The 23,095-nt window shown below is 35.5% G+C and overlaps 1 protein-coding gene across 1 annotated transcript; it reads left to right on the plus strand.

The window, feature by feature from the left end:
- On the plus strand, nt 1-4,903 carry LOC122607750 (vesicle transport protein SFT2B). Its single transcript, XM_043780784.1, has 6 exons — nt 1-278; nt 1,289-1,342; nt 2,443-2,516; nt 3,329-3,446; nt 3,553-3,611; nt 4,618-4,903. The coding sequence occupies exons 1-6, from the start codon at nt 126-128 to the stop codon at nt 4,694-4,696; spliced, it is 537 nt and encodes a 178-aa protein (XP_043636719.1). The 5' UTR covers nt 1-125; the 3' UTR covers nt 4,697-4,903.
- Nucleotides 4,904-23,095: the final 18,192 nt, after the last annotated feature.

The raw sequence follows: 23,095 nt of genomic DNA on the forward strand, positions 1-23,095 counted from the left end.
TCTAATAGGGACAGTTAAACCAGCGGTTGGTATCTCCCACTCTCACTGACTGACCACCACCAAAAAATTAAAGAATAAAACCCAAATCCAAATTAGGGCAAAATCAAAATCAAAAATTTTTTAAAATGGAGAGAATGAGTCAGGCAATGGAAAAAGTTCGAATGCTGGTCGGAATCGAAGTTGAAGATGACCGGCAACTACAACAGCAAGAAGACGAAGAATCAACATTTGCATTCATGGATGACTTCAATCGCCACTGTACTTTAACCACCCAACAAGTTCGTCTCTTTTTCCCTTTTTTTTTTTTAATTCTTGATATGATACCAAATGTATTAAATTAGGGATCTTTCTAGTTAGAATCTTTGAAATCATATATATATATATGATGGGGTTTTGAAGTTGTATCTATAGATCTGTTGTGTGTAGCCACTTTAAAAGGATCCATCTTGAATCTTCCCCGATCACCGCGATTTCTAAAGTAGTTGAACCGAGCTCTGGACCGTTTGATCTGGGGCTCAGCTGAACTTGTTTGCAGCCCCATTTCACATTAAGTATAGATACCTTAAAATCATAGGACTTTTGACACTCCAACCTTAAAATTACGGATTCCTTACTGTTTAACCTTTGCCACATTGCCTAGAACATGGGAAATGCAAGGCTTAGTTAATGAGAATTCTGAAACTTTTTTTTCAAGTACTAGCTGCATAAGGAATAGTTTTGGGCGTGACACGGATACATGCGTATGTGCATTGTGCATTTCTGCACCCTGCCAAGGGCTGTGATGGAGGCAGTCATGAGGGGTGACAAACGTGCAGTGTTGAAATTAGAGGCTTTGTTACTAGCACTAGGATCCTGCTAGTTGGTCGAGCCTTGTATCTTGTTTGACGTGTTGATATCATGGCTGAGCAATTACTCTCTGAGGCTCTGTTTGCAGAGATCTGGATGCGCTACTACCTAGATACTCATATATGTCTTTAAAAATGGTTATCGGACTTGATGAATCACAACTATCTTCTAAATTTTGACATACTGCAAAACTATTTGCAAATTTTGGATAGGAATTTTACTTATAAATTTATGATTGACGTTGTTTTACCCAGAGAGCAGTCGAAAATATATTGAGGCAACCTGCAATTTTTGTCTCCAGTGTATTACGTGTTGTTATTTTTTATCTTGATTCTCTTCTAGTTGATTTTTTGTCTTTATTACTCTTAATTATATCTTCAACTGCATCAGTCATGTTTCTTAGTTGCTGACTTACTTTTTTTTTCATCTCTCCTCTGAACAGAGACTATATGGTTTTGCCATATGTTTGGTTGCTGGTTTGACTTGTACACTTATGGTAAGTTCAAAACCAATATTACATCATCTTTTTGGCATCTGGAGATTTTTTTTTTGTTCTTTGAATTATATATTTTTATTCTCCATGAGTCCATGATGAAGTAATCTTATCTCTTCCTATTCTTTCTGTGTATTTCACTCTACTCTAGATGACAACTCAAGTGATTTGTATGTTATACTCAACTTAACGCCATCTTATTGTGAAGACTGAGTTTTACATTTCAGTGCAGATGGAAGGATTCAAACTAACAACTCAAGGGGTTATTTGTTGTAGATAGACCATCATCATTGAAGTTTGGTTTTCTCTAGGTTGAAACTAGGCTTTAAATGTTAGAGAACAGCTTTGATTACTAGGAACTAGCGTTTGTATGTGGTTTACTAGGGATATCTATCAGTATAAAGAGAACAGAAGTTACACCTGTACGGACGGTTTCAAGTAGTGTATATCAGGGATCTTTAAGCTATTATACCCATTAGCCCATCTTGTACCCCATATTTTTGCACATTTCTTAAAAAGACATTATGACCCATGGGTCTCATTCCATTTACTAATGTTTTAAGCACAATGTTTCATGAGTACGAAACTGCTGTTTCCACCTGTGGAACACTTGGTAGAAAATAGCGAGGGTCTATGCATTGTTGTGCTTTACTAAGTTTTTTTTTTTGCCCTGGTTGTTTGGCAAAAGATTTTTCTTCACGATTTTTTGTTTACGTTGGAGGGTTCATATACATCTGTTATATAGTCAACAATGAACTACATCACCAACACTATCTGTAGTAACTAATACGATAATTTTTCTAACTAAGATTACGTGTTTGAAGACACATAAGCTCAATAGAGAATTTGATGTATAAATTTATCATACAACATGTTTAGCTGTGACCATCAGTGCTACTTGGTATTTTCTATTATTAAACTTGATAGTTGTAGCTTGAATTAGTTTTTTTATAAGCAAGACCTATTATTATATGTAGATTGCCATTTATGGAGTTATATGCAATCTGCGGTTAAATACTTAAATCTTGTTTATATTATAAGAAGCATGCAGCTAACTTGCTTATTTATCTCTTTTTTTTTTTTCTTTCTTTCTTTCTTTGCAGTCAATGCTAGTGTTTTTCAATCCAATTAAATTTGGAATAGCATTCACCTTTGGAAATTTGCTTTCACTTGGGAGGTTTGTAATAAACAGCATTTGAAAGTCTTTCAAAAATGTTTCATAGCCTTTAAGTTATTTCTCTTCCCATGTATTCATATCATGCTGCTGCTGCTGCTTTCTACCATTCATATTTTGATGTGTATCTGACTGAATTATAACATCAAACAAGCAGCAGAACATGACACCAAATAATAGTAATAGAAAATCAGCAACGAAAACACTAAGAACAGAAGAAGTTCAAACACAGATAAGCCGTATGAACTCAGCTGTAACAATTGATAGATAATCTGGATAGGCTCCAGTAGCCCGGTTGTCAGGATTAATGCCCCAGCGGCCCTAAGTTCCTAAGAACAATTAATAATAATCTCCACACCTAAAACCGTTGCCCTTATTTAACCAAGTTGTCTAACCCTAAACTTGGTGAACAAGATATTACTAAAGTTAATAAATTAACTATTAAATAACGACACTTGACACCCCTCTACTTTCTCAACCGATTCATATCATATTCATAATGATCAGTATTTCTTTTTGTCCAAGGCGTGGCTTATTTATAAATAATATTTAATATTTTTGGGGCAATAAAAGATGCCCAATGTGGACTGCATTCCCTCCCCAATTTCCTTTCTTTGTGATTATAATATGAAGGGTAAATTTTTTTGTTTGTTTATGCTTTTGTATATAGAAGACAGACTATTCGATGAAATTTATATATGCATGCACGAAACATGTTCTATAATCTATTATGTGTACTTGCACCTTCCTCATTCTATATATCTTTCTTTCATCTATTATGTGTACAAGTGCTAAGACTTCCTATTGTATGGCAGCACAGGATTCTTGATAGGCCCTAAGCGTCAAGTGAATATGATGCTTGATCCTGTTCGAATTTATGCAACTGCCTTGTATCTTGCGAGCATTTTACTTGCCTTGTTATGTGCTCTCTATGTAAGTGTCCTTTCGTTTTCCCTTAACAAGTATATCCAGCCAACAATTTGTTGTTTGTTGTAGTAATTACTTTTTTCTCATTCAATTTTTCACTGATGACTACTAGGTTCATAATAAGCTGTTGACACTGCTGGCAATCATCTTAGAGTTTGGTGCTCTTATTTGGTATGTGTAGACTTGATTCTTGTTATCGGGTTTAGGTGTTTTACAACTGTATATTGTTAGAGGCTCCCATCTTGGTACGTTATGCACATATAGCCTCTACTATCCTGACACATTTGCCATCTCTAATAGGCCAATTTCCTTGATCTTCCCTCACATTTATCCCATAATTTGTTATGTTCTTGTCCTCTGTCTCGAGGTTACTAAACCCGATTCTCAAGCTGCTCAGTTTGTCTTTGTAATGCTAAAGGGATACAGTAAAAAAAATACATTACATATACCAAAGTATGTGTACGCCACCTTTTAGCCATACACCGTCAATTTATGTTTTACACAACCAAACGTATAACACCACGTTAACTATAAATTGGGTGGTGTATAGTCACCATAGAAAAAAGGGATCATGGCCATAAGGGATATACTTTGTGTAATGTTACATTCAGTGCCAAACGTGAACAAAAGTCTTTGGTGTCTTGTCGTTGGTAACTTGCTATTATCCTACCAAGTGGTCTTTTTTTGTGAAAGAAAATTATTACACTGCACAACTATTCACACATTTGTCTATGATGGGACTCAAACTCACAACCTAATAGATGATGGGCAGCCATGTATACCCTTACTCCAAAGGCCTTTTAGTAGCAACTATTAAAACCACACATCTATTTACATATCTGTCCATGATGGGACTCAACAACCTATTAGTTGATGGGCACCATGGATACGGGTAGGCTAAAGGCCCTTTGGTAGCAATAGCCAGGTGTTTACTTCTCCATTAGTTTATGTAGGTGGTTTTTTGTTGGTTAAAGGAGGGTATACGAATGGAGCTGAAATACCAGTCCGAGTCAATCACCACCAAGCACTATTGTCATCAAACTCTACTTTTTGATCTTTTCCGGCCTTCATGACCCTTGACTTGGCCATCACTATATCTCCGTAATCACAGTATTGTGCTCTGGATATTTCTTTTTGTGGCAATCTTAATTTATTTTCTTTCCCATTTGATGAACAGGTATAGCATGAGCTACATTCCCTTTGCCCGGGCCATGATCTCAAAAATCATGGTGGCTTGCTTTGACACTGAATTTTAGGCCGACAGGACTCAGAATCATAGTCTTATTTGCTGTTACATGTACATGAGATTACGACTTAGAGACTTATAGGTGCGGCATGTAATATTGATCATACATTGTAACAAAGCTTTTTCTTTTGTTCCTTGTTGAGGAACTTCATCTTGATGTTTCACTACCCTTGATACCATTTTCCGAAGAACTAGTTGGTACTTTTTGGTTGAGTTATTGTTCCGTTGCTGGTAAAAATGTCTTTCCTTCCTATGCTGCAACAAAAGGGATGTGGAGATGAGAATGTACTTGAAACCTGCAAGCAAACAAGTTGACTGCTAAATTCGTTAAAATGAAAGTAATGACACGAGATTAAATGTGTAGTGTTTCAGAGGATGTTACCATCTACATGCATTTTATCAAAGTTGGTACACTGTCAATGATCTTCTATGGAAAATAAAGGGTGAGATGATCTTTGTAATTTAGGTTGTGGAAGGGATTAGGGAAAGTGGTCACACAAAACTCAAATGTCATAAATGTTATTGGAAATGGTTCTTCAGATATACCCAGAAGAGATGTTTTGCCAGATATTGGGTTGAATCCAATATTCACCTTGAACTCTTGAAGTATTGGCATTGGTAAAAATTCACCAGAATCTTTTATTTTATGATTGAGTTTTATTTTTCTTTGAAACGAGATATGTCACCACCCGGGCGTTGCCCCGGGAAACATTATATTTATCACATGTAAATTTTATAATTTCTTTTCAGAAACATCATAAAATTAGAAGTACTGACTTGACATTAACCTATTTTTTCCTGTAAAAAAAAGTAAATTTATGAACACATAATACATAAGTCATTATCTGAAAATATTTGTAAGAAAAAAAAACATATACAGTTTATTTTATATCAATATTATATTTACTGGTTGTTTAAAAAATTAAGTTATGAAAGAAAAAAATATATTACATAAGTACTAACAAAGTTTGAGTGATTTAAATATACGGGTTAATAAAAAGTAAGCAAATCACTGAGTTAAACCCCAGTGGTCAGAGGTGTTTCACTAAACCTGCTATTCATATCTCTTTGGTATCTTAGTTCATTTCAGCTCGTTAGTTCATCTTCATTTGATTTGTACCATATACTTTCACATGTATAAAATATGTTCATATTTGTCTTTATTCTATGTCCACTAGGCGTTAGGCTCAACCGCATTTTCTTTCCATACGGTAGGTAAATTATGAGAAAGGATAAAGGAGATGGATTGTTGGCTTCCGCACAAAGATTTTATTGAAGATCAAGCTTCAAGATCGTATCAACTTATAAAAGAAATTGTATAGATATTATAAAAAGTCTTTCATTGAAACTCTTGTATTATGGTTTGGTGTCGATCCTAACACTCTGTATATATTGTGGTTTGGAAATGGGGTGTTACACGTGTCTTGTCTTTACTAAGACCTAAAAATATGTCTAAACATCCAATAAACTAGATTATTGTCTCGCGTAATACGCGAGTAAATATATTTTTATACTTATATATATCTAAAATACTATTTTCTTAATTAATAGTTAACAAATTAAAATATTCAATTTCACTTTATTAACATTTGTTTTTTTGACCTTGATAATTTCACAACACTTTTTGTGTTGCTCATAAGTCTTACTGATTAAATAAATTTTTCAATGCTAAAAGTTATTGTTTATCCATGTCATCACAAATATCTCGATGTCATTCAGATTTTCATGTCATATCATAAAAAATATCAAATTCTTTAGATGGTGCCCAGGCATACAACCTTCTAAACCGAGTTGCGAGCTTGCCACCATCAAACCAATGATTATTCCAAAATCTTGTCTTATTTTCACTCCAAACTGTTCTTCAATAATATCTTAAGGAGGCTAGCAATTGAGTGTGTCTCAAAGAATGAGGAACATATATTTGCCTATATATTATTACCATTTATTTTACACAGGAACACAGATTCAGAACCACGAATCACATTGATGATTTTAAACCTAATGTAATTCAGATTATGAACCACATGTCATATTCATTTGTACATATCAATGCTAAATAAAGAGTATCCAAACCACCAAAACCTAAACCACCCACTTTTTACTTGACAATTGCCTTCTAGTAGATCCATTACATTTCATTTTCTGAGTTCGACCCCCCCCCCCTTACCCCTTCCACCAAAAAAATGAAGTTGTGATCTTTATCAATTGATCGAAATAGAGAAAAATAATATATCCTAAATACTTTGAATTGTCGAGTTAGAATCCATCATAAACAACGCATTAGTATTGAGATTAGATTTTATTCTACAATAACTTTACAAAATTTATGAAATATAATCATGGATGGAGTCCCCACTCCAATTTGGTGAATCTTGTCTTATTTTCACTCTCAACTGTTCTTTAATAACATCTTAAGGGGGCTAGCAATCGAGTGTGCCTCAGAGAATGAGGTTCCATATATTATTAACATTTGTTTACACAGGAACACAGACTCAGAACCATGAATCACATCGATGATTTTAAACCTAACATAATTCAGATTTTGAACCACATGTCATATCCATTTGTACAATATCAATGCTAAATTAAGAGTATCCAGACTACGAAAACCTAAATCACCCACTTTTTTACTTGACAATTGCCTTCTAGTAGATCCATTACATTTCATTTTCCGAGTTCGACCCCCCCTCCTCCTCCCTTACCCCTTCCACCAAAAAAATGAAGTTGTGATCTTTATCATTCGAAATAGAGGAAAAATAATATATCCTAAATACTTTGAATTACCAAGTTAGAATCTATCATAGACAACGCATTAGTATTGAGTTTAGATTTTATTTTGTAATAACTTTGCAAAATTTATGAAATATAATCATGGATGGAGTCCCCACTCCAATTTGGTGAATATTTGTAACACCCCAAATATTTTAAGGTAAAAGAAATTAACCCCTTCTCTTAGTTTTGACATTAAATTAACTTCCTAGTATTTTATTTTTGGGTATGGGATTAATTTAGTTGGAACTTTAGCGGATAGCGGGTAAAATACCCACCAAATTGAGAAGTGGGTCGTGGCACCCATAGGAAGTGCCAGACATTTTCTTTTGAGTATGAATCATACTTCCACTCTCATCTTCTTCTTCCCTTCATGCATTCCTTCTCATATTCTTTCAAAAATCAAAGAGTAGTTCATCAAGAGCAAAATCATTAATCATCTCCACCTATATTAGGAATTTACAAGCTAGGGTTTTGGTGATTTTGGGTGGTGGCTGAAAATCAAGAGGAAAAAGGGAAGAAAAAGGAATTGTAGCCTATAGTCTTGATTTAGCTCTTTGAATCTTGAGGTATTGAATTCCCTTAATTTAGTTTTATCTTCCTTTTGAAATTAGGGTTCATGGATGAACCAAATTGGGGGATTTTGCTAGAAAATGAATTATGGTTCATTTTCTCCAATTCCTTAGTTAACCTAGTTGTCATTGAGTTATAAGATGTGTTTGATTATGAAATTGACAAATTCATGTGATGAATTGAGTTTGTAAGAAAAGATGAATATTACTAGTTATTCTTGTGTGAATGAAAATAGTAGGTTGAACTACCTAATGTTATAGTTAAAGATGAAAGTAACTCAATGACAAATGGGTTGGGTTTTGGGTTTAGAAAAGGCTAGTGATTGTGAATGGCTAGGTTGAACTAGTCGAGTTGTGAATGTAAGCTTATGCATTTTTTCGATATGATTTTAGGTTGAAGCTTGCTTGTGCTTATTGTTAGCGTTATTCTCTTTGTTGCGAAGGAGGTGAGTATTCTTGCATACCTTTATGTATACGTTGGGCCAATTACCATGAGATGTGAATGTTCCAAGCATGGTAATTGGTTCGGCGTTAAGCCCATGTGGGGCATTGTTTATGAGGCCTGAGAACCTCCGGGGCCTAAGAATCCCGATAGTTGTTGTGATATGAGGCCTAAGAACCTCCGGGGCCTAAGAATCCCGATAGATATGTTTTGTTATGATTGTTTAGCTTATATGGATCCATATATGTATTGTTTGTGTGCAAGGTGAATATGTAAATGTGTCATGACGATGCCATAGGTTACATGTGAAAGTCCTTGTACTATGCCCTCCTTCGTATTCGTAAATGTATGCAAGTATATTCACTAAGCCTTTGCTTATATTTTAGATGTTTACCCTCTTATATAGGTAGTTCCGGAGGAAGGAACTAGTGAGTGTTGTTTGAAGATAGTTGATTTAGAGTTTGAAGCGATCTTTGGACGTCTTGAAGGTAATTGGGTCATTCCCGGGCGAATGACGTTGATTTGGTTAGAAACCTAGTTTTCCCTCTTGACATTGGCTCATGGTACATTTTGGTTGTTATTGGCCATATTTTGATATGTTTTGTAAATGGTCATGTTCATGTCTTTTGGAGTTGATAAGGATAGTTGGTTTGGTTGTAGCATGTCAAATGGGTAATCGACCCATATAGTTGCGTGGTCGATCATGGATCAAACTAATTTGACAAATATGAATGTTTTCGGGTTAACTCTCGTACTTTCAATTCTGGAATGTAATTTCTTATAATTTTGGTTGTGGTTCAAAGGTTTTGGTTAAGTCTTAAAGTGGGCAAAGTTTGATGTTGATGGGTTGTGGGCCACTGCGGCGCAGTGGGAGCGTGCCGAGCCCACTGCGGCGCAGTGGAATCCCACTGCCAAAATTTCTTTTCTTCCCACTGCGGCGCAGTGGGAGCGTGCCAAGCCCACTGCGGCGCAGTGGGGGTTCTTCCAGTTTTGGCTCGAGAATTTCCACTGCGGCGCAGTGGGAGCACTCGACCTCACTGCGGCGCAGTGGGGCATATAAAAAAAAAAAAAAAAACTTTTGTGTTTTCGAGTTATCGAGTCGTGTCGTTACAAGTGGTATCAGAGCCAGGTTTAAGGGATTTAGGTATTCCCTCGTATGGAGAGTGCCTAGACTTAAACCGTAGTTGAGACTCGACCTTAGGTATTAGAAATTTTATATGGGACCCGAATATGTGTTTGATGATGTTAGCTTATGAACTTGCTAGTATTAAAGCACAATAAGAAGCCAGCCTTATTGTGATTGAAGTACTAACAAATTTATAAACCAACCACATCAAACTTTGGAACGGTCTAGTATAAAGTTATAGGTTTCGACCATAGCTCGTGAGGAGAAATAGGTCGTGTGCTTAAATTAGTTCATTTATTCTTATTATAGCATGGAAGAGCAACTCTGTCATGAAGAAATCGAGCACAATGAAGAGGAGGAGCCCGTATTTGATGAGGCTTGCATGGATATATCGGATCAAATAGGGAGAGCATTAGAAAAATATACTCCTATCTTACTCAAGAGATTGAATCAAACCTTGGAGGGAGCGGTGAATGATCACATCGCTCAAATGATTAAAGAAGAAGTTGCAATCAATGTGCAACGGGAATTTGAGAAGCGTGATGCCAAAGATAAAGGCAAGAAAACCGAAGATGAAAAGGAGGTGGAAGTTACGGGGGAAAGAGCCTACAAGAAAAAGTTCACTTTTCGGGATTTTGAGGTATGTCACCCACCCGAGTATCACGGTGATCGGGATCCTATTGTTTGTACTCGGTGGATCTCTGAAATTGAAGGGGCATTCCGTACTAGCCAATGTCCCTCACACTTGAAGGTGATCTTTGCGGTTGGTATGTTGAAGAATAGTGGAAAGAGGTGGTGGGATGGATTGTTGGCTATTAAGAAGGGGGCACTAGATGATGTTGAGTGGCCCGAATTTAAAAACATGTTCTTCAAAGAATTTCGGTCGGAGGCCGAGGTAACCAAATTGAGGAGTGAATTCCTCAATGATTGTCAAGGCAACATGACCTTTAATGAATTCCGAGCTCAATTCTTGGACAAGGCTCAATTTTGTCCAGAATTCCTTGAAAACGACCAGTTGCTCAAAGAGCAATTTTACTTGAAGCTGAGGAAGAATCTCCGGGAGAAAATTAGTTTGCGCCAAATGGAGTCTTTCTCCATGTTGGCGGATGTGGCTCGAGATCATGAGATTGAGATGTCAAGAGTTGATGAAGGTGTTTTGAAAAGAAGGTTCGAAGATGTAAATTCTCCAAGCAAGCGGCCTAGACAAGAGGGCAGTCCCGGGAACCACCCCAATAAAAGAAATGTCCCATTTTGTCGCCAATGGAAGAAGAATCATCCGGGGGTTTGTAGAGCGGCGGACAAGGGCTGTTACACTTGTGGGAAGCCGGGGCACACAAGCCGGGAATGTAGGTCTAAGCCTCAAAGACCTATTATATGCTTTAAGTGCTTTGAAGAGGGCCACATGAGAAGCTCATGCCCAAAATTGACAGAGGAGGAGAGGTTAGAAGAAAGAAGAAGGGAGGCGGAGAGGAAGAGTGCTCAAACCCATGGGAATCAAAGGGGAAGGTCCTTTCAACTCTCCGTGGAGCAAGCAAGAAACACCGATGATGTTGTCACAGGTACATTCCTTGTATATAATGTGCCTATGCGTATTCTCTTTGATTCGGGAGCGAATAGATCATTTGTTGCAACTAGAGTAATTCACGTTATTCCCGTGTCTAAATCATGTTTAGAAAGTACTTTGCAAGTTGAGGTTGGTAATGGTAGGATAGAATTAGTGAAGGATGTGTATGAGGGGTGTGAGATCAAAATTTCGTCGGAACTCTTCCAAGCTAATCTAATTCCTTTCCCAATGGGAGAGTTTGACATAATTTTGGGCATGGATTGGTTGAGCTCTTGCAACGCCAAGATCGCGTGTGATGAAAAAGCGATATATTTGAAGACCTCTAAGGGTGAAGATTTGGTAGTTTATGGTGATAGGAAAGAGCGTTCAATACACGTGTGCACTTTTGCTCTTGCCAAGCGTTACATATCGCATGGGTGCCATGCTTACCTTGCTCACATCGTTGATGTTGAGAAGAAACCCTTGATTATCCAAGACATTCCTATTGTTAATGATTTCGCCGATGTTTTTCCCGAAGACTTGCCGGGCATTCCTCCTGAACGGCAAGTTGAGTTTTCTATTGATCTCATTTCGGGGGCTAACCCCATTGCTAAGGCTCCTTACCGTTTGGCTCCAACGGAGATGCAAGAAATGATGAAACAACTTCAAGAATTGTTAGACAAAGGCTTCATACGACCAAGTAACTCTCCTTGGGGTGCACCGGTATTATTTGTAAAGAAGAAGGATGGAAGTATGCGGATGTGTATCGACTATCGTGAGCTTAACAAGGTAACCGTAAAGAACAAGTATCCTTTGCCTAGGATCGACGACTTATTCGATCAACTTCAAGGGGCTTCATATTTTTCAAAAATCGATCTTCGTTCGGGTTACCATCAACTCAAGGTACGTGAAGAAGATATTCCCAAAACCGCTTTCCGTACTCGTTATGGCCATTTTGAGTTTGTTGTCATGCCTTTTGGTCTTACTAATGCTCCCGCGGCTTTCATGGACCTCATGAATCGTGTTTGTCGTCCCATGCTTGACAAGTCCGTGATTGTTTTTATCGATGACATTCTTATTTATTCCAAAAGTTCTTCCGATCACGAAGTTCATCTAAGGGAGGTGTTGGAAGCCCTTCGTAAGGAGAAGCTCTATGCCAAGTTCTCCAAGTGTGAATTTTGGTTACGGGAGGTACAATTCCTTGGTCATGTGGTTAATAGTGAAGGAATTATGGTAGACCCGGCTAAGATTAATGCGGTGATGAAGTGGGAGAAACCCAAGAGTCCGTCGGAGATTAGGAGTTTTCTTGGTTTAGCGGGCTATTATCGGCGTTTTATTCAAGATTTCTCTAAAATAGCTTCTCCCTTGACCAAATTAACTCGCAAGAATATCAAGTTCGAATGGAAAGATGAACAAGAGATGGCCTTTCAACAACTTCGTGAAAGGCTAAGTCAAGCACCCGTTCTTGTTTTGCCCGATGGTCTTGAAGATATGGTGGTGTATTGTGATGCATCATCTAATGGCCTCGGTTGTGTTCTTATGCAATGAGGTAAAGTTATTGCTTATGCTTCTAGACAATTGAAAGAGCATGAAAAACGATATCCCACTCATGATTTGGAGTTAGCGGCGGTGGTTTTTGCTTTGAAAATTTGGCGCCATTACCTTTATGGAGTCAAGTTTACCATTTATTCCGATCATAAAAGCCTCAAATACTTCTTTGAGAAAAGAGATCTCAACAATCGCCAACGAAGATGGCTAGATCTCTTGAAGGATTATGATTGCGAGATTTTGTATCATCCTGGGAAGGCTAATGTAGTAGAGGACGCTTTGAGTCGGAAGAGTTCTCATCATGCCATATTCGTTTCTCCTCTTTGGGTTTTGATCACTAACGATTTCTTGGATCAAATTAGGGAAGCTCAAGAGAAGGCTTTGCAGCGGGATCCTAAAAGAGAAAGAATTAAAGGCCAATTGCAATATTTCGCTAAGGATTCCCGTGGCCTTACTTTACGTTTTAGGAGGATTTGGATCCCATTCTCTTGTGAGTTGAAGCAAGTTCTCCTTGGTGAGGCTCACAAATCCAAGTATTCCATTCACCCCGGTGCCACAAAGATGTACCATGATTTAAAAGTGGAGTATTGGTGGCCCGGAATGAAACGTGATGTAGTGAAGTACGTTGAGAAATGTTTGACTTGTGCTCAAGTGAAGGCGGAGCATCAAAAGCCTTATGGTATGATGCAACCGTTAGAAATACTGAAATGGAAGTGGGAGGAGATCACCATGGATTTCGTCACAAAGTTGCCCAAGACCCCTAGAAATCAATTTGATACAATATGGGTGATAGTTGATAGACTAACCAAGAGTGCCCTGTTTCTTCCTATCCGTGAGGCATCATCATCCGAAGAGTTGGCAAAGAGCGCAACTTTAGAAGCTAAATTATATATCATTAATTTCGATAATTTATTTTATGTTGTTTAATAGAGCGCAACTTTTCCGTCACCACATGCTCCAAAAATTGCAGATCAATGTTAAAGGTTGACGTTCCCAAAGTTGTCACTCACCTAAGCTAAACTCGGCCTTCTCAACACTGTCGTTGATAATTTCTAAACCCGACATTATATATATATAATATATATATATATATATATATTGTAGATATAGATTGTTACGACATTATTATTATTCAGTTTTATTTTATTATTGTTTAAAATATAGCTTATTATTTTTATTAATAAAGATTTGATCTATATATTTTATATGAAACATATATTAAATATTTCAAATTAAAATATATTTTATTTTTTTCATATGATATTAACTATTTTTCATATGAATATTTTATTTTAAAATTATTGGGTAAAAAGTGTAAATTTGTGATGAAAAATCAAAAAGTGTAAATTAAGTATAAAGAGGGATTTTTTTAATATAGTTATAAAAAGTATAAGTATTAATATTGTCATTTAATAAAGATGAAATAATTAAATTTGATCTAATGGTTCTAAATCAAAGATGAAATTCATCCAAAAGTTCTTGTTTGTTTATGAATGAATTTAGCACCTTGTTATATATATATTGGTAAATGATATATGAATGTCACTTATTATCTCTCTTAATCATCACCTTTAATCTTGCCATGTGTTATCATTAGATTTGTAGGCACAGTTTTAAGCCTATTATTTAGCCATATCAATCATTTCCCTTTCCAATTGCCAAGTGATATTATTGGAAGAAAAATTATTACCTCGTACAATTATTTTACACATTTGTTCATGATGATAGGACTAACTCATAACCTATTACTTGATGGGCCACCATGTATGCCGCGCCAAAGGCTTTTTGGTAGCCATTGTTCACAACACACATTTATTCACATATCTGTCCGTGATAAGACTTGAACCGACAACTTATTTGTTGACGGGAACATCAGGGATTTTTTACATACACTTTCACAAATTCTTTATCCAGTCACTAATTGCACCTTAACTTAGAATTCAGTGGCAATTGCGATCCTAGTTTGGGTCAAGTCACAAGTGTCACCTAAGATGTGTAGATGTTTACAATATATCTAAATGTTTTATCTAGTTGGTACAAATGTCAATGATCTCTTATTGATAATGACGATCGAATGCAAGTCATTATGAGTTCGGGTAAACAAATTTACTACCTCTTCAAGAGCCAAAAGCTGAAATATTGGGCTCGAGTAACCCAAAGCCTCAAATTGATGCAACAAAGCCAGGTTGGGGTTGTGAATGACTAATCCAAGAATCAATTGAAAGGTCATTTTCCATGAGGCGGTCAATCGAATGTAAAGCATACATCATGACAATATCAGCTCCCGTTTCCAAAGATATATGCAAACTTTAATACCACAAGACGACGTCTAATTGAATGCAAAGCATCACACACGACAAAAACCGGTTCAACGTCCACTTTTTGTCACCACAAATGATAATATGAAATGATACATTTCTGTAAATGATCAACATTATGTACATTTCCTTAAAGGTCAGTTGTAAACATTTGAATATTTTCAACGATCTAATCATTGTTAACAGTTCGTACATTAACAATCAACACCACATGATTTAGCCAATATTGATTTAGCCATTTGACCTTGAAATCAGCTTGAACTTGTTCAAGACCGGTTAATTTTTACTTTAATTTTATATATTCAAATTCAAGTCACAAAGGAGCCAGAATATATAATGATCGATCTAAACTTAATATCACAAGAGTTTACTGTAGTTTTTCTATTGGGCATTATGTTAATTAACATAGGTGTTGCTTTTTGCTATTCAAGCTAAACTGAAGTATACATTATGAAAGTTCTTTAAGTTATTAAGGCGAGCTCAAGTTAGGCAAGGGGTCCAATAAGCTCTCCCACATCCATACTTATGACAGAATTTAAAAATCAAGAACTGACAAACAGAAGCTACTTTCTGTACAATGACAACTAAATTTTTTTTGATCAATAAAGTACATCTGCATAGAAACTAAAGGCATCGGTGTATAACTAGTATACAAAATATTAACAATGCTTTATACCAAGGCATATAATGCACATGTTTATGTATGTCAAGAGCCAATATCCCCATTCTGATTTACCACCAGTCAATCTTGCAAAGTTGGGTTCATTGAGTAGTCTGTGTTGAACGGTTTTCTTGCCGTGGGGATTCTTCAAAAGTTTGACCATGGTCTCTAACATCTCTGAACATAGAAATTAAGGAGTTGAGACCTTCAGAAGATGCACCTCCCAATAACCACAACAACATGGAACTGAACGAACTCATTGCCCCAGGGTTGGCACCATTGTCTGATTTGGGATGGTGTTTGCGTTTCTGTGTTTGTTGGCATTAAGTTTGTCTGAATTGGTGGTAGAGCAGGTTGACCTCCTCGCAGTCCAGGTCCAGAAATTGGATTGGCTGTATTGATAGGTGGGGCTGAACTTAGGATCGTCTGTTTTGCATAAATCTTTAGTTGACCTCCTCGAAGTCCAGGTGCAGAAACTGGAGGGTGATATGGAAGTCTTTTTGTTGCTGAAATTGGGAACGTCTGTTTTGCATAAATCTTTGCAAAGCAGGAAACTAAGAAATAAGAACCAAAATAAAATGTATAAAGCAAAGACAGACTCTTTGAACATTACACGGGGCTAGCAGAAATTGTACTTAAACCAAAATAAAATGTGATAGGTCATAGAGGGCGATAGGTCATAGGGGGTGACCGGTGATGGGTGATCTACCTAAAAAAAATTGCACTTAAAACATGTGTAAGTTACTTACACATGTGTAAGTCTCGCCGGAGATGGTCACCGTCGCCGGAGGATCATGGTGGTGGTCGGAGATGATCATGGTGGTGGTGGTGGTCAGAGATGATGGTGGTAGTGGCCGGAGAAGGAGGTGGAAGGAGTCCCTAACAGTCCCTAAAATAAGGAGTCCCTAATTTAACTTTTTCCTATATATATATATATATATATATATATATATATAGGGTAACACTCCGTTGAGAACAGTCTTAAAATAAGAACGGTGAGAACACTTAAAAAACATCATTTTGATGCATTAAAAGTCCATAAAACTAACTTAGTGCTTAACTAATTATCATTATTTAAGTGTATAACAACACATTGGCATGTCAAAATCAAGAAAATCATGTTTTTTGTTTTGTGCATCCATCTTGGATGCATATTCATCAAAATGATGCATCCAACAAAAAACGTGATTTTTTCAATTTTGATGAATCAATGTGTTGTTAAACACTTAAACAATGATAATTAGTTATGCACTATGTCAGTTTTATGGACTTTTAATGCATCAAAATGATGATTTTAAGGTGTTCTCACCGTTCTTATTTTAAAACTGTTCTTATTTGATTGTCCCCCTATAATATATATATTATAGGGGGACAATCAAATAAGAACAGATTTAAAATAAGAACGGTGAGAACACTTAAAAAACATCATTTTGATGCATTAAAAATCCATAAAACTAACATAGTGCTTAACTAATTATCATTATTTAAGTGTTTAACAACACATTGATCCGCCAAAATCGAAAAAATCACGTTTTTTGGTGGCTGCATTATTTTGAAGAACATGCATCCAAGATGGATGCACAAAACAAAAAACATGATTTTCTTGATTTTGACATGCCAATGTGTTGTTATACACTTAAATAATGATAATTAGTTAAGCACTAAGTTAGTTTTATGGACTTTTAATGCATCAAAATGATGTTTTTTAAGTGTTCTCACCGTTCTTATTTTAAGACTGTTCTCACTGGAGTGTTACCCTATATATATATATATATATATATCGGTAAATTATTGATTGTTGTCTTTATAATTATGACATTAGCAATTTCTACATAGATAAAATCGAGAGTTGTGATTGGTCAATAAGCTATTAGGTTAGTTGTCTTTTAGTATATATATAAAGATAAAGATACTTATCTTTCTTCATCTTTCAACTTATTTTTCATTTAAAAATATAAAATTAAATAAAGTATGAGAGATAAATAGCAAGCTGATTTATGAGATGGTCATGTTAGTTTACATCTCTTTTTTCTCATCTTTTATCATCTCAGGAGAGTGTGGTGTAACTTTTTTCGTATTTCTCCATTCCCTCTACTCTTAAAAAGTTGATACTCATGTAATGTGATCATTATATGTAACATCCTAAAGTTTTTAAGTTTGACTATTTGACCTTCCGTTAGTCAACGTAAAGTTTCATTAAGTTTATGTGCCCTATATGGGATTATGTGATTAAATGCGTATGTGTTTAATATTGAATGACTAATATGAGTTAAATGAAAGTAATTAAAAGTAAAGTATGAAAGTTAAGTGCTTGCTAGATCGTTAAGACTCTCGGTAGGAAAGTTAAGCTAAGAAAGTAACGTTTAGAAGTCGAGGGACCTAAGATGAAATTTTAGGAGATGATGGTCAGGGGTTAAGTGGCAATTAGGCATCCCTAATTGTCATTCTCCAGATCATACGTGTGTGAGAAAACCTTCAAGCCACCCCCTTCCCTCCTTCAAAGTAATTCCCTTCCGAAATCCTTCGTTTCTAGGTGTTTCGAGCAAGTTTTGATAAGTTTTCGGATCCCTTTGATCATCTACAGGTAATATAGGTGATTTCCCTTTGATTTGTGATTTCTATAAGTCAATTGATTGGATTTAATTCAGGTCATAGGGTTTGGGTTGGATTCAATTACATTTATAATCGATTTTAGGTCATTACGGGTTTTAAATCGATTGTATAAGGTTGGTATATGATTCATGGATCAATTGGTGTTTTGGAGGTGTCAAATGGGTTTTATTTTAAGTGTATTTGATGTTCATAAGACCTGGAGATTTGTTAAAGTCGTTTGGAATATGTTTGGTTAGGTTTTGGAGTTGTTTTTCACGTTTGGTCGTCGTAACTCCCGTTACGATTGTGTAACTCCCGTTAGCGGGGTAACTGTGATAACACCTCCACTGTAACCCCCGTTAGGCTTGTAACTCCCGTTACAAATATTCGTAACTGACTTTGTTAACATTTTTAAATGAACATAACTTTTGAACCGTAACTCTGTTTTTGACAAATAAGCTATCCACAGAATCGTGAGAGAGTCTAATTTCTAATAGTAATGCTTTCAAAATATGATTACGATGTCAAGTTTCCTGAATGGTTTATTTAGTGAGGGAATGTCGAGTTCCTTCGAGTTATGTAAGCTCTAAAGTATTAAATCTCCGATGCATCAAGTCTTGTCATGGGTCATGTTTATAGGCATTTAGTCTTGAGTCATGACCATAAGTAGCAGGTAATCGATAGCTCATTATGTCGTTCAATGATTATAGGTAGTCGGGAGCACTTAACAAGCACTGTAAGATACTCATAACTGGTTGGTAAGCTGTACCGAGGTAAGATAACATCTTTTGTCACCTGGTGGTACAACAAAATACGTTTTCATAAGTTAAACCTTCCAAGTGGATAAGTTTGCATGTTTTATGTTTATGGGTGACTATGGGAGGTTGCTAAGGGATATTATACTTACCAACTATGATGTATGACATACTTATGCAGGTTGCAAAGGTGTGAGGTAAGTATACATGATTTGATTGCCGAATTTCTTAAAATAGGGATATACATAATTTGATTAAGGGTGTTTTGGTGAATTGAATTCTTTGAGAAAATGTGAAAAACCAAATACTTTATAATGTGGTATAGTGGTGTAGATATACAATGGGAATGGTAAATCCTTCTAAACAAATAATTTAAAACTTCTTTTAAAAACTATTAAACAAAGACATGTGTAAAAATCAAGGAGTAAAATTATAAAAGAGAATTAGTGGATACCAAAAGTTTTAATAGTATATCATTTTACATATAGCTATAGATATACATTTGGATATAGATATAGATATAGATTATTAAGTTGGTTATTGTCAACCAAATATTTATGTAAAATAAGTATGATAAGATTTTGGCCCTTTGATATACGTAACATAAAAATGTAGTGATATACCATGATTTTTAAGATGTACGGCGATTTTTCAATGAATAGAAATATATCGTTTTATTATTATTATTATTATTATTATTATTATTATTATTATTATTATTATTATTATTATTATTATTATTATTATTATATATTTTTAATAATGATAAATAGGCGTAAATGGTATGTTTAAAAAAGTTAATGCCTAAGAATGAAATGATGATACATTTGCATGATGAGTGGTAAAAATTTATTATTGAGCATATCTTTAAAGGACTGGGTCTTTGTTGTTGTATATGTTTTATTAATCATTTTCCTTTATTTTTCGGGATAAAAGCTTGAACCCTAATTATTATCATCACCATACCATTGCTAGTGTAACTGCTATTTATCAAATATTTCCAATGTTTGTAGCCCAAGATGAAAAAGGAGGGGAAGAAAGCTCTGAAGGAGAAGAGAGATGCCAAAAGAAAGGAAGAAGAGAAGAAAACTACTCAGGCTATTGGTGAATACTTGTGCATGACTTGCAACAGGTCCGTGTTTTTATAGTAAAGGAAATGTGACTGTGTCATTCTAAGAGTGCATTCTCAAGTTTTTTTTTAAAGGATATGAAAAGAAAGGTTTGGAAAATTTCTCTATTTTGCATTCTTGAGTTTTTTTTTAAAAAAGAAAGGAAAGGGAAAGAAAAGAAAATAAAGGTGTTTTTGATGTAAAAACTTTCCTCTCATTTTTTGAAGGATTTGGATGGAAAACTTTTAAGTTATGTGTATAATTACTAATTTACCCTTATTAATTAATAAAAACTTTATAGAAAAAAGGACATAATTGTAAAATTATAACTTTTTCCCCTTTCTTTTCTTTTCTTTCTATCTCAAGAACACTATTAACTTTGTGTTTTCTTTTCTTTTCTTTAGTTTTTCATGTAACTCGAGAATGCCTTTTTGATATATAAATTTTTTTCTTTTTTTTCCTTATCCAATCTTTTCCTTTCCTATCCTTTACAATAAACTCGAGAATACAGTGTAAAATAACTTTTGGTCAAAATTAAATTTTTTTTTTTGTTTGTAGGAAATTCAAGTCTGCTGTTGGTCTTCAATCCCACACCCAGGCTAAACACGAGGGAAATGTTTAAGAAGTGATTTTGTAGAGTTGAGTGATGTGTAGAGGGCATATTTTGTGATCTGGTTAAGTGGCTAGTTCTAATTAGTAATTAATAATGTTTTCAGACTTGAATTGTTGTGGAGTTGACAATTTATGCCCCTGCCTATATGGTAGTTTTGAGTTCCATACTTCCTATATATATTATTCTATTTCCTATGCATCTTTTTGTAAGTGTAGCATTTATCTTTCTTTGTTATGGCAGCTTTTGATTCGACTTAGATTACATAATGATGGTAAAATAAATTTATTTTCCAAGTAAAATATACTAGAATATATATCGCTATTACTGATTTTATTACTCGTATCTGTTATATCTCCTGCATTTGGTGTTATTGTGTATGGTACACAACTGAGACACGTGTTCTCCTTTGCCACCTACAGTCATAACCACAACCACATAGAGGTTTAGTGAAGTATAGTGTTAAGTGTGAAACATGTTACAAGTATAGTGTAGAGTTCTTTAGTATGTCACTGACGGCATCGTAGGTGTTTCCATAAACAAATATGGCATCTGTATTGTTTGTGTTAAGTTGAATGATTAGAGATCTGAGTTGTGTGTTAAACATGACTGCCAAGTCATTTGCCAAAGATGCACATGTTCCGGGTGGAGCAAAGTTGGTGGCTAGTTGATTAGTAATGCAACCTTGGGGTCCAATATAAAGAACTTTCTGAATCCTAAACTATAGAGAGCCTGCAACAAAGTAATCGGATTGATCAGTTTGCAGAAACTTGTCCTTTCTGCAGTAAATGTATCAATATTGGTTGGTGAGGCAGGTAATGGGTCAAACTGGTTCAATCTGGATTGGGTTGACATGAAATACTTTTCAAGTTTTAATTGATGAATAGTGTGTCAACTGATTTCATTTCATGAATAGCATGATTTAGGAGGTTTTAAAATCGAAATGACACTTTGGGCGACTTTTGACCCATTTACATCATATCCTCTCAAACTTTAGATTCATTCTAAGCGGTTGACCTGGGGCTGCCAGTTCGATTAGGTTTCAGGTTAGCGGATTGTCGATCAAAATCAGGTTGAAAAATCTCAACCGTAACCCGCCAACCTGATTAGAAACAGGTTGCAAGTTGGTAGGTCGGCAGGTTGGTAGGTTAGCATGATGATTTCGGGTAAAATGGGTTGGTGGGTTATTCGAGTCAAACAGGTCGGCTTAAGGTCATATGGGTTGCCGCGTTAGTAGGTTGCTGGGTTGGTTTAAGGTCGGGTGGGTCAACCTATATGGTACCAACCCGCGAAAGGTTGTGAGGCTGGACCAAGTACGAAGAATAAATCTATATGGTCAAACAATGGATTGTAAATCTTTAAATATAAAACTTTAATCGAGAAAAAACAAAATTTATTCTTTTTCAAACATTCAGTCGGTATACGATATCGGAGAAACCTCACCGTATAATGGTGATGCCTTGCACGTACTCTATACAACAGGTAAAACCGGAAGTGCCCTTGAAAAACAAAATTTATTAATGAAAATAGAAAATCTCAAAATTTTAACACGATAAATGATGAAACACAAACATAATCATGAAATCCAAATATTGAAACTTTGGTAGTGGGGAAAAAAATAAATACAAAAACATTGTTGGTTCAAGAGAAAGAGTCAAAACTTTGACAATTGACAACATAAATCTTAAAATATAAAACTTCGATTTGAAAAAATAACCGGCTTAAAAGTTTAGTGCCTAAAATGGACAGGCCAAAAACTTTGTTAAAACACAATAAACGGTTTGAAAAATAACCGGCTAAAAAGTTTTTCGTTTTCTTTTTTCCCGATGTCGCTCAATATAATTCGAGTCTTAAAGCTCTTAAACATCTGCTAACGCGTCTTGAAAAAAGAAAAATGAACTACTCGTAGATAAATCAGGAAGTATAGATGAAAGGATGATTTTGTCAAAAGAAGATGAATAAAACATTTTTTTTGATAAAATTGGATGTTTCTGGTGGGGTATATATAAAAATGGGTGTGTTTTTATTGAATGTTTGTTGTGGTTTTAAAATAGTAGATAGGTATATATTAGTAAAAACAGGGTAATTTTTTTTTGTTTTGTTTTTAATGTCTAACAGCTATAATTTTGAAAATGAGGTAAAAAAAAGTTTAACAAAAGGAGCTCTCTCATTCTCTCTCCATTTTATGACCACGGGCTTGTGAGACTTTTGTCCAGCCCGTCAGCCCGTCACCCCATAAAAGCACTATCAGTGGTGGTAAATATCAACACAAACGGGCCGCCTTCCCGCTCACCATTCCATGTGCCCTAAGGGTAGGCGCAGGGAAGTAAACTGAATTATGTATCATGAAAGGTATTTAATATA

This window comes from Erigeron canadensis, chromosome 1, assembly GCF_010389155.1.
Source record: "Erigeron canadensis isolate Cc75 chromosome 1, C_canadensis_v1, whole genome shotgun sequence".
In the NCBI taxonomy this organism is placed as follows: Eukaryota; Viridiplantae; Streptophyta; class Magnoliopsida; order Asterales; family Asteraceae; genus Erigeron; species Erigeron canadensis.